Raw genomic sequence first — 13,911 nt, 5'->3', positions numbered from 1 at the left:
GTATACTACGCGCTTTCGCAATCATCTCATTAGGCTTAATGCGTGCGCTAATTTGTTAATAGAACTAGGTAATTATAAACTAATTATAGACTTTATCGAAAGACATAACTAATTGAAATGGTATTTTGGTGCTAGAACTTTCCACAACCGTGAGACCTAGTATTAGCAATTGCACAGCAACGCAGTAAGCAGTACAGAAAACACAGGTACATAGAGATTTTCTAAGGTAAGCAATAGGCGGCTTTATCGCTTCAGAGCGATCACTTCCAGGCAACCTTTACAATGGACAGAAGTAAGGAATACATTTTAGCAGGTGGTGCAATTTACAGTAGATTAGAGCAGTAGGTATCAAGAATACATTATATTATTATATATTTCGGGGATCTCGGAAACGGATCCAACGAATTCGATGAAATTTAGTATGTAGGGATTTTCGGGGATGAAAAAACGATTTTTGCTTGGTCTTATCTCTGGGAAAACGCTTGTTACCGAGTTTTAGCCCGAGCAATGCTCGGTCGCCCAGGTACTCATATTGATATTCCATACATTTGACAAAGAAATAGAAATAGAAAATATTTATTTCGCACTTCGCAAATTACACAAACAGAACATAGATCATAGCGGAATTGATTATGAAAAGTACCCTTGTGGATGTAATACCAATAAATAATCATATCAACCTCAAAATTGTTCGCGGAGGCGCATAAAGGTAATTCAACTCACCAGTGAAAGGACCTCATTTCGTACAACAAACACTTCACAAAGTTCACACACAGGCAAATCACAAGCACTTCTTAATCCACAAAGGTTTAGCACTTAATCGCGATAGTAACGTGTCACCGTTGACCCGGTTGATGCAAAACTGACAAATAATTAAATATTATAACAATGTCGGACAACTCGTTCAATCTTAATGACTGTTGGTGCGTATTTACAAAAAAAAAACATATTTAACTGACAACAACTTTACTTTCGCCCCCGTCATTCGGCGAATCTATTGTTATTAATTACAGGTCATTAGTATCATGCACTTAGTAATAACTTGTGAATGAACCTACAAAAATATGTTTTCCTTATACGGGAGTACCTAACGTTAGGATGGTAAACATCAAAACATATTGTTCCTGTTGTGAGGCTTAAAATTTGTATTATTTATTATTTAACGGTATTTTTTAAGAGAAATGTAAATTAAAAATGGCTCCTCGGATGATAATACTAACTAATGTACCTACACTATGTTTTTTTTTTTCATTTCCGTTGACTTTGGCAGACGGCCAACTTCATTGATATGAACTACCTGATCATTGGCCCAAGCCCTAAGGCCGCCATCAAGGGGAATAATAATAACTACCTGACAAATAACTTTGTCGTCAAATTGAAAAAAATAATGTATTTTCGATAATAAAAATCTTTTTTTTTAATGCAAATAGCTTCAAACTCATTGTTAATGGTTAAATAGTAAAAGAAACAAACTTGACAAGTGAAATTGACGTGAACATAATAGAGTCATCAAAAAAATCCACACGTTTTTTCTTTTGGTGAATCTTAAATATGGGTAAATTAAAAACGGATTAATTATGGACTTTAAAAAAAACGTCATTAATTAAGGACATTTATGCTGTTTTACTGCTAATAATTAATTATCTTAACTCCTGATTTTCTTTTAAACAGTAAGAGTTAGGCCACTAGTTTCTTATAGAAATTACTTCATTTGACCTTAATATTGACCCCTGAAAGTTAGCGGAAATCAAAAATAGCACGTTGTAGGCAGCAGTAGCAAAAACAACTTGTTTCCCAGGTTGCCTAAATTTATGATGTGTCGTTAGAGATGACAAGTACGGCAAAGGTTGTGTGTAAGAGCGGTTTCGCACTACGTCTGATTCCAATCCGATCCGAATCCGTGAAAATACGCCCCGGAGCAGGCGTAGAACTATTTGTATAGTTCTACTTTTAGTCAAAATACCACGCACAGGACTTATTACGCTAACACACACGAGTAATATTTACCTCGACGTTTCGGCAACATTACAGTGGCCATGGTCGTGGCCGTGAGTACTCGTGTGTGTTAGCGTGATAGTCCTGTGTGTGGTATTTTTACTATAGTTCTACTACTACTCCGGACCGTATTTTCACGAATTCGGATCGTTGTAGTGTGAAACCGCTCTAACTGCGAGGTGTTGTATCCGAAGACATACTCACGTTTGTTTCACTCTTCTTGTTGCCAACAACAATACGAGTATTCACCTCACGCCACTGAAGATTTTGACACATTAACTTTAACCTTGCGAGGGTGACAATACCATGGAGTACGGTCACCTGAATTAATATCTGCAATAACGGAGCGTGCAAAAATATCTGACACGTCTCTAGTTTCTAGTTCGCTTTGTTATGTCAGATATGGTGAGGGTAATTGCACTACAAACCAGCCCAAGAGCCCAAAATATCAGATTAGGAATCGTAAAATCTGGTCCTAATTGTATTAAATTATTACACACACACTCCACCAAAGAAGATTTGAGATTCATTGCCTTTGAAATATGAAAAAAAAAATCTCAGGTTCTTCTCTCTAGGTTATTTTATCATCAAACACATTCGCCCTACACTGGCAGGTGGCGAGCCCACCGATTTCGTCACATTTTTTGTGACGACAGGAAGTGAAAATATACGATACGGTACATTGCCTACGTTTAACATAAAATTTACTAAATTTGCAGACGAGCACTTTATTGTACTGATGCTAAAACTTTCACTATGTAAATTGCATAATTATTTATGAGACTACAATGATAAATGGTAGGTAACCAAAATTATTTTTAAGTGTCACGTACGTATAATTCCCACATCAACAACATACTTATTATATGAATCTAGCTAGTTGAAGCTTTAATTATGATACTCGTATGGCTAGTGCTATAATATGTAAGCTTATGGAGCAAGTGAAAATCTAAATTTTTGGTTACTTTTGATCACCTCCCTAATTTTCCCTTACTTTCCAGAAAGCAGACAACTGAGACTTGCATTAATATCTGACACAGCGGAGCGTGCAAAAATATCTGACACGTCCTATCGGCCCTAGAAATACAGTCGTATCAGATATTTATGCACACTTTGTTGTGTCAGATATTGCTGCCGGTAATTGTACTACAACAGTTTAACTAATAACATGGCCGCCTTGTGCTTTTATACTGTCTTGAATGAAGAATCAGCTTAGATAATGAATTTGCACAGAGTTTATTTGTGTCTAGTTTTATCCCGCATGTATATCAACCTAAACAGAACCCCAGAGTACACAGGAATGCCAAATGATATCAAAAGGTATCTTAACTTACATAAGCACTTTATTATTTTGCGCAAGTGGTAGACGTCCTTGACATCAAGTTCGATAAAATGGGTCATAAATTTTGCTAGGTTAAGGTCAAATATCTGATATTATAACTTCCCTAGTAGGTACAATATATTTTGCCCTCCAAACTTCGTCGTATTTTTCAGGAATAGGTAACTTTTTTTTTGAGATAAAAAGTAACGCATTATTTATTCTAGGTTTCTAAAATAATATAGCAAAATTTAATAGCGATCAAGTCAGTAGTTAAGGCGTGAAGGCGGAAGAAACAAACAAATTCACTTTCGCATTTAAAATAGGATCAAACAGAACGATTGCGCCGTTCAATTTTCAGTTTACCTAATGGTCGGTTGCAATTCTGATAAACGCGACATGACAACTGAATGAAATTTAAAACGTGTCTTAATAAATGCGGCTCTAGAGCGACAAACCGACATTATTATTTTACCTCTTTTATTCAATAGAAATGCTAATGAGGCGGCACGACTACTAAATTTACATGAACGTAAACGTAACATGCGGATGTCGTTGTTTTTTTTTTTATACCGAGTGTCCATTACGGATAGATGCAATACGTGCACACAGATAATATGTAATAGATTAAGAAGTAGTTTATCAGAAAGATCTCCATCCCATACCACTTCACGCCATTTTAATTTGTCTCACGACTCTTAATATGTTAATAGGATGAAATATACTGTGGGTGCATTTTACGGTGCTTTTAAAAAAATAAGTGAGCTTTATAAATTTGTTTTTTTTTTAAATTTATTTATATATCCAAATTACAACTTAGGTACTACATATTATATATTCTCGCCAAACTGCTACGTTTGATGGCGAGAGTAGCTTAACAACATCAGAATGCAAATTTACAAACAAAACTCCTTCAATACAAAGTTAAAGCACTTTGCAATACTTTGCATTCGAAATGAGCGCGTCACGAGATTTTATTCACGCCTCAGACACATACATACAAAGTTTTTTTTCTAATTTGTTACCTACTTTAATTGCCTTTTCATCAGCTGCCTTATCAAATTAACTCTTACTACTTATATATTTTATGAACTACTTAGACTTGAATTGACCTTTACGACTACTTCTTAATAAGACAGGTCTATGACAAGCGGGGGGAGACAGTTATTATGATATTTAATTTAAATAACCTTTGTGGGTATTTCATTCTACCCCGCATTGTAACATTTGACACCTACGCCTATCTATTGTAACAATGATCGTCAACCTTCCCTGGATACAATTACTAATATTAAACCAAAGGCAACAAGTCAATAGGTAACTATTGAGGAATCCAAACAACAAACTAATTAACCTGACCAGTGTCGGAGCTTAATTCGCTACATATTTGTCCAAAGACTTCGGCACGGGTGGACAAAGGGTGGGTTCTATTAGATAATACGCTTAAGGGTCAACAGTGAATCATAAACACTATAATAACTTGTTCGTTTGTACTGGCAGCTACAAAAACGGGTCGTATTTATGTCCAATTAAAAACGATAGTAGTTTTTCCTATGAACACGAAGTTGACGACTTGGAGCCATCGAACTCTTTTATTTGACTAACTGAAAATTAGCCACGCATAAAATAAAAAACCGGCCAAGAGCGTGTCGGACACTCCCAAAATAGGGTTTCGTAGCCATTACGAAAAAATGAAGTAATATTTTTCTAAGGATTTCGTATTTTATACGGAATCTTCCAAGTTTAGGTATATTTTATTTTATACCTTAGGCTGCTATTTACTCTTAAACTACTAATAATTCTCAAGCAAACTTAGCCGTTATAGTTTTCCTTGTAAGTTTGATATATTTACTACCATCCTGAATTTTTCCAAATTTTTCCACCCAGCGGTTTAGATTTTAGAGGGGGGACGCTCGATTTTAATGAAAATTTGCACTTTAAAGTTGAATATTTCGCAAAAAAATCACTGAATCAAAAATCGTCTTAGCAAACCCCTAATGGTTTTTTTAGACCTATCCAACGATACCCCACACTACAAGGTTGGATGACAAAAAAAAATCATCCCCACTTTACGTGTATGGGAGGTACTCTAAAAAAATTGTTTTTGAATTTTTAATTGTACTATTTTGTCGGCATAGCTTACATATATATTCGTGCAAAATTACAGCTTTCTAGCATTGATAGTCCCTGAGCAAAGTCGCGGACGGACAGACAGACAGACAGACAGACACACATGGCGAAACTATAAGGGTTCCGTTTTTGCCATTTTGGCTCCGGAACTCTAAAAATTGTCAAAAAAATATTAAACGACAAGACGTGAACTGATTCTGTGAAATGAATGAAACACATCTCATCTAAATAGTAGAATCATTCTATAGATCAACAATAGAGAACAGGTAAAAACTTGAGTAAATTTAGATTGGATTTGAACTTTTCGTTTATGTACATGTACATTGTAGATAGTGTCTCCCGTACAAATGTTTATGTTTATATAATGGATAGAGAACTTGCTCACAATCTATTGTGTACTGGACATAAAAGGCACACAGAGATGGACTAATTGAGTGACTATATCGAAAGGGCTACAAGGTAAAAGAAGAAGGGAAAGAGTCAAGACAGGAAAACGACATCAAAAATACAGCCGGTGGTGCCAACTGGATACAAACAGCCCTGTCTAAAGAAGATTAGTAATTTTGACAGTGGTGAAGTGGTCATTGTGAAGTACTCATCATCATTATCAGTCTGTTGACTGCCGTAAAAATTAAGAAACTAAAATATTAATAATCTCTACTAAATACTAACCCTCTCTCTCTTTTTGTACCTAATTTAAATCGTGCGATCTTTTATGTATTACTTTTGACCGTTTTATATTTAAGCAATGAATTTTTTCTTCGTAACAGAAAATGCAAATTTCTATAACAATTGTGTTTACAAGGCACTTAAATAACAAGTAGGTTTCGACAGATATAAGGTACGTCTCATTGTTTACATCTCTAGTCGAATGGTTGAAAATGTGTACGCACCTACCTTTTTTAGTTGATATCCGTGGGAAATTCCATATGCTAGTTAAAACAAGACTTTAACGATGAAGCACACGTCTTTTATGGCCGTATTTATCCAGTAAAAGCTAGTGGCTTTTATGGCTACTAAAGATAGGTAAAACAGGCGCGCGGCTGAAAATTCCAGGTCACATGGATGAAATTTACGCAATGAACTGTTAAACTCAAACTATTTATTTCATAAAATATTGTGTAGGTACTCGTAACATTGAATAAGTCGATATTATAATATGACCAGACTATTACAAATTAGAATTTTGAATTACAGCTCATCATCATTATCATTCCAGAATAGTGATCGGATTCTAGTGAAAAGTTTAGCTGAAAATTTATTTTAAAGATTTGACTTTTACAAACATAAACAAGCATTGCAAAGCTTGTAAATAGAAAAGTTCTCGAGTGGAACTTTACTACTCGTATTGAAATAGATAAGCAGTTGGTTATGTCAACAAAACTTGATTCAATAACCGTCAATAACTTGTCGAACATTTCGAAAATGCCTTAGTAATAACTCGCTAGTCCTGGCCCTGTACTACGAAAAGGTGCAAAATTCGAACTTCGAATCTTGCCGTCCCGCTGACGCTTATATTATTCAATACGAGTGAGAGGGACGGTACGAAACGAACTTTGATTTTCGAATTTCGTAGTAGCCCTCCTGTTAGTTACATACAGTAACTTGATATAGCCTGACGGCTAAGCTTACCCTTTATAGGTGAATATCATAGTTGAAACACTCTAATTGGTAACGGATTGAGGGCTTCGATAATGTGAGACCCTTAATCATTACTAGTGCCTAACGATACCCATGTAATGACTTTATCATCGCAAAATTGTAGCACTTCGTAGATGGGTTTATCAATGAGGGCTATCGCGTATGAATTCGCCGCTAGAGGCGCTAGTGCAGCGTGAGGTCTCCGAAATGTCAAATCTCATAGTTTTTGGGTGAGCTACGCGGTTTTATTTATAATTAGAATAATTTTGTGAATATTATGCATTATCTGAAATTAATTATGGCAATTATGCGTTACGAGGTAATGAATGTTTGTGTTTGAGACAGTTTTGTGTTTCGGAAACTTTTGTCCTCCCTTTTTTCCGAACAAAACGGGACTACGCAACACTGTGGTTGGTCGATATTTTTATGGTACGGTTTTAAGGTGTATTAAATATGATTTTAATCTAAACTTTGTTTTCGCGCCTGTAATAACAGACTTTGAAAGCGACACTTAAAAACCTCACGCAACAGTGGCGCCATCTAGAAAGAAAAAAAAACGATAGCCCTCATTGCTCCTGGATCGACGTTATTTATTGAATTATCAATATTAGCAGTTTTCTTCTTATAAGTGGGACCCTGTTACGTCCTCGCTTATCTTCCTCCATTGCATTGACCTTACATCACTTGAGTTATATGTTAATTTTATTGCCACGAGGAAACCTTGTGTGGTGTGATGCATGCTGATTTGTTGCAAGTCGCTCCTAACTACTCAGATCCTAACGTGCTTTTTAAAACAGAAAGGCCTTATGATAAAATGCAAAATGAGACGGGCTAAAAAGACATTTTTAGTCAGGTAAAGCATGAAAATAAGGTTCGAACGCAACATATTTTTTTCTAACCAGTCTCTAAGATTCAGTCGTAACAGTGAATGCTTGATTTCTTTAGCAATTCACGCTAAGCTCTTGTGAGAGAGCAGCTATTAATGATGAAATAAAACATAAGCAATCTGCCGAAAAACTGGCAAAGCGGTTACTTCAGAAAGTTTCGGTTAAGATGGCCAGGTGAAAACTGGAAACTCCGAACCCTCAGTCCGCTGCCTAGTTAATTAACCCGGCCGTCTGCTCCACCAAAACGTTCATTTCTCACCGACTTTCGGCAAATAAATTCAAATACCTATTCAATTATTCACCCGGGTGCAATAGGTTTCGGAGTTGTATTTAATTTTAACATTAGTTAAAGAGATTGTTTAACTTAATATTAATAAACTAAACGGATTCCTCCTAAAAATAGTGACCTTCATGCTAGCAAAAAAGAACAATTAATTCCAATTAGTCATATTAGTCACATGACTACAAACACATATTTGTGTGTAATTAACTATTCGTGTAGTACCTAGGTGTAGGTAAGAGTAGGTGACCGATTGGGGTGCCCCTTATTTCGCATAGCATTAATAGGGTATTTGACAATTTTGTATAAGTTTTATAAATTAAAACTACACAATGCCTGTTATCGAATAAATAAACAATTTTTAAGCTACCTTAACAAATAACAAAGTTATGAGTGTTTGAAATTCAAGATTAGACAGAGAAAAACATACTGGCATGTGACGTCACACGCCAGTACCGCCATACTTGCTGCATAGAGAAAAGCGTTTGAGAAAGACACAGGTACATAGATTTTTCAAAAATCACTATAAAACCAATTTTCAAACCGATTTAAGTTTTCTCTTCGCTAAACACTGTCTGTCTGTATATCTATATTTTCATAATAATATTAAGATATGGCAAATTCAGGAGTTGTCAAATACCGTATTGTCCTTATATGAATTCGCATAACAGATTTGGCATAACATAATTGTGCATAACAGCGAACTTGCATAATTACAAAGAAGCATAACACTTATTTAGCATAATAATGAATCCGCTTAATTGAAATATGCATAACATTATTAACTAATACCTAACTTAAACTGTTATACACAACGAATACGCATAATTTTATCAAGCGAGTGAATTTAGCTTGTTCAGGGCAAAACCGACTCGGTTACGTTAGGTTCAGAAGGCTAAGGCGGGAGCGAAGCTACGCTAAACTTCGCTCCCGCCTCAGCCTTCGATGTTAATTTTTATTTTTATTATAGTCCAATAATAGATATTCTCACATAGTAGTTCACTTCTCAGATCTAATTGATATGAGTAAATAAAACAATAATCATTTTACTTAAAATACCTAATCATTTTTCACTTAATGTAACACTATATATATGGTTTGTCAAATAAAATGTACAATTTCATTAAAATACTTAATCATTTTATGGTTATACTCTTCTTTACTTATGCTAAGTAATGTTATGCTAATTAAGTTTATGCCGACTTACCGTTATGCCAATCCACATTATGCGCATTTATATTATGCGTTTTCAGTTCAGAATTAATAATTATGCGAAATAACGTTATGCCAATTTCAATTAGGGCAGTTAATTTATGCGAATTAATATAGACCCGACCGATTGGCCGATTTAGCGCTAAAGTTTCAGGCTAACTTGTTTAGTTGTAAATCAGGTAGCGTTCATTCTTTAGACAAAGTAGGAATCGGTAGGTTACCGACAGGCCTACTAGTGATTAGATTAGTCGGTTATTCTGTTCAGCTAGGAAAAGTGCACGAAGATACGAGTTAATAGCTGCTAAGACAATGCTTGTGCTTTCAATATATTGTTCAATTATTATGCGCTATAGAAATTTTGAAAGAGATTAAGCAAAAATAATCCCTGTATCCAAATAACACAGTTTTAGTCGAATTAAACATCAATTAGGCAATTTTCACGAGCTCAGGGATAATGTGTGAGCAAATGCTCTGCTACATAATGTCAACAGCAGTGTTAAGTGGTTCCGTACAATAATTAACGACTGAAACTGGCGTTGCGTAATAACCCGACGACAAAGAGCGGAGCAGTAAAACGGTGCAGTAACACAAAGCACGCAAACATATAACACGTACAAATATATGTAATTAAGATCAGAAATTAAACCTGAGCGTATTAGGGAGATCAAAAATTATGTGTTAATTAATTTCTACATGCAAAGTTCGTGCATGTAGAAATTGGACTACGGGTGTAGTGCACAATGCTTTACCATCGTATTTCGGAAAATTTCGTATTTATCGTGCTCTCTCAGTTAGCTTCAGTACTCATCGTACAGCCTTAGGCTGCGGCTCCATCGAGGCGGAGACGAGCGGAGCGGAGAGGAGACGTGTATAGGGATCGAGCAATCATATTAGTTGAATCCACATCTCGTCTCCGTTTCATTATCATCAGACGTGTAGGGATTGGTCGATCCCTAGATGTGTCCTATCCGCTCCGCTCGTCTCCGTGGAGCCGCAGCCTTAGGTATAAGTCGCATCAAATTTGACACTAAATACTAAAGCGCCATATTAATGGACATGAAAATATTACAAATTTAATACAATAATTGACTGACACTTCGGGTGCCGTCGTATTTCGATTGAGATCCGACTTTTCCCGATGGAAATACATCCTTTGTACAGTCAAGTGCAAAAAATATGTTATCACGGCCTTGTTACGCCGGAATAAAAGTCTATGGTACATATTTTTGAAGGAATAGGTACTTGATAACTGCAACCTAGCTTTTGTTTGAGACAATTCTAAAACATAATTTTTCAAAGTATCTAATATCACTATTATATTCTGATGTAAAAGATACATAATAATTATCCTCCTCAGCATGTTAAAGTCAAGGATTTTAGCAAGTCCTAATAAGATGTTGCAAAAAAATCCTAACCAACGCTGTTAACTCATGTATTCAATGTTTTATTTAGATATACCATGAAGTTGGATCGTGCGCACATCATTGACGGCATAAAGCTTAAGAAAAAATAATATACAAAAGCAAAACGTCTTTATCAGAATCTAGCCGAACAAATCGTTCAAAGACAATTCACATCGTAACCAACGTAAAGTTCAGGAATTTTATTAGTTCAGCATATTCCACAATCAGCATGACCCGCAAGGTTAACTGATAGCGAATTCCTTCAAATTCCACATTTTACGATTCCGTGTACACTATGTATAAAACACGTTTATAGGGATAGTTTACTTTTCTAGCTCGCGTTACGAGCCTGCAGTAGTGTGTGTAACTAAGCAGGTTAATTCGAGCCACTTCCAATTCAGCTTATTGGATTACTGTGAACTTGCACAGCTACTCATTGGGCTGTAGCTCTGACAAAGCCCCGTGGTGCATACGTACACATTATCGGTAATCTATGTTTATGAACGTACGTGACTGTTGAAGGCTTAGACTAAGTTAAACCAGAGCGTGATGACGACACCTATAGCCTAACAATATGTCAAACTGTCGACTCTCACATGGTGTGCTAGTGGGTTACGTACTTTGACATACCTTCGACGTATCCCCACAGCAAAACATGTTATGTTTAAGGATTGCCTTTAACAGCAACGCAGAGTGAAATAAAATGTTCTGAAAACTACCAGCCATGTTGTGGTTTACCAACCCCATTACCATCCTGGAATATATGTGAGTGGCTGTTACAAATACGCCGTGAGCTCTAATTATTAAGCCACAGTGTTTTTTTTCTGCATCTCAGATTTAGAAGATAAGAGTCGTAGATGCTGAAACGCGTATGTACTTATAATCAATTAAATTAACAACTTAATGAGCTATAAATCAACGAGCACATAGTACACATGAAGCCAATCGAAAACCATGTTGCGAGTTAATGTAGAATGACAACGATTAACATTATTCATCAGTTCAACACATGAACTGTTTAAATGTAATAAAATAACATAAGGTCAGAATTGCTTCTTAATTTATTTTACAACGTTAAGAGTTCTCGGCAGACGAAATCTCAGCGGAAGATTCCGCAAAATAATAAAGTTCAGAATTCAGAAACGACAATTGGAAATTCTGGCTACGTTGTCGACTTAACTTTTGCCGATGAACTTCAATGTTCCGTTACTGATAGGGATCCGTATAAACTGGCCGTTGAAATTGAATTACCAAATTACTGTAGTTAAGTTGGCAACATAAGTAAAATGTTAGAGTCAACAAATACCACTGATTACTGGCAATATTGCTAATAAACAAGTTGTTGTTAATCCATTTGTTACATTCGGACGAAAATTTTTAATGCTGATTGAATTTGTGAGGATCGTAAATTAGTTAGGTGTAATTGAAAAAAGCAATGCAATGTACGTAATGGCGATGACGATAAGAATAGAAATAGTCTCGTTGTTCCATTAAGTATCAATCATACGACGATTTTAATGCTAAAAAGATATTAAAATCAAATTAAAAATCTTACCCAACTGCGCCGTTCAGGGCGGAGACCAGGCCGGGCCTCTCATAGCACATACGCATTCCAGTAATGTCGACGGTAAAGTTTCGTCAAAAATATCTAAATACCACACAGAAATCACTTTTTCACTGTAACACTTCACTATAACGATATTCAAATTAGTTAGTGAGTTTCAATCAACTCCGCGAACGAACATTTTCGACGGGGATAAAGTTTTGCCAATCGTCAATATTCGCAATTAACAGACAGGCACTGTGGAACAAACAGATAAGTTAAGAACGAAAAGCCACAATGTTACTCATGTCACGTTCCACTTGATTGATGCAACAAACGAATTAGCATTCAAGTTCGATAACAAAGGAAAACAAAACAAAGTTACTGTGTGGACGCTGGGCACGAAATCAATATAGATTTGAATAATTCACAAAAAATAATTCTTATTTCCAGGTTTTGTCAGGAATGCAAATGTCCTTTTCCTCGTTTTATCCCATTAATATATTAATAAGGAAAATTGAGATATAAGTTGGAGTAAGAAGGAAAATATTCGAGCAACGACTGTTAAGGCTCGTTTGGCTCGTGACGTCACGAGGATAAATAAAACGTTGAATTGTCGTCATTCGGTGTCAAGTACTATGACAGGAGCAATTTTATAAAACATGCATGTACACTCAAAGGCGGTAGAACATTAACCTTCGGGCTGAAGGTTTATTCAAACGGAGAAAATATTTGGCTAACGACACCCACAGACTTGACCGTAAGTTGTTACGTAAAACCCTAAACAGACGGGTGTAATCTTAATTCAAGAACTGATTACTTGCGAAATTTCCGGACGGACCGATGATTAATTGCGTGCCGGCCTCGCGGATACATTTTGCCTTATTTAGCACCGAACCGGGTAAATAGGATGTGGCGGCTTTTTCTTAGGGTCATAAGGAGCCATTACTCGGATGTTTTCCCCTGTGATTGATCGGTGTAGCGCGCCTATCCGCCGCCCGGTGGAACAATCCGGCAAAAGTGCACCGTCTTTATGCCTATGCCGTGCCGTACGACGTGCTGAGCCGCTACCGGCTTTTCAATTCGATTAATGGACTACCGCAGTCTAACGCTTTAGTAAATTACTCTTGAGAAGATTTCGAGATATTTACACACATAAACAAAGCTCGGGAAGAAAGATAGAGCTGAATAACGAAAGGCTATTATATTCTCTGCTAAAATATCATGCTGTCAATATTTTGATAACTTTGTGAGAATTTCAAACCAAAGTTGAATAGATTTTAAGGGCCCAAACAAAAAGCATTACCCAATAATTCTACCCCAGGGTTTCACGTTAATGCGGGTATATTTTATCCGAAATATAACTATCAAGGTTCGCAATCGAATTTAGACGTCATAAACTTCGTAATTTTTTATTATGAGGCAAATCCTTCCTGTTCCACATCTCAACTCTATTAACCTAATGTTGAACCGAGGTTGAACTCTTAAGTACTTTGTCACTA

The 13,911-nt window shown here is 36.1% G+C and overlaps 1 protein-coding gene across 4 annotated transcripts in view; it reads right to left on the bottom strand.

Moving 5' to 3' along the window:
* lilli (AF4/FMR2 family member lilliputian) overlaps nt 1-13,911 on the bottom strand; it is a 213,632-nt gene that overhangs the window by 97,373 nt on the left and 102,348 nt on the right. The window contains exon 2 of one of the 4 annotated variants that reach the window (XM_074098527.1): nt 12,422-12,667. The exons of 2 other annotated variants lie outside the window; for them this stretch is intronic. In XM_074098527.1, coding sequence (XP_073954628.1) covers nt 12,422-12,477 — 56 coding nt within the window. In that variant the 5' untranslated portion in view covers nt 12,478-12,667. Of the gene's footprint in view, nt 1-723; nt 868-12,421; nt 12,668-13,911 lie in introns of those variants that run through there. One more of the 4 variants, XM_074098529.1, reaches the window with a different exon arrangement.

Source organism: Choristoneura fumiferana, chromosome 15, assembly GCF_025370935.1.
Source record: "Choristoneura fumiferana chromosome 15, NRCan_CFum_1, whole genome shotgun sequence".
In the NCBI taxonomy this organism is placed as follows: Eukaryota; Metazoa; Arthropoda; class Insecta; order Lepidoptera; family Tortricidae; genus Choristoneura; species Choristoneura fumiferana.
The sequence above is the reverse complement of the archived record's forward strand: the minus strand, read 5'-3'. Positions and strand labels throughout refer to the sequence as shown.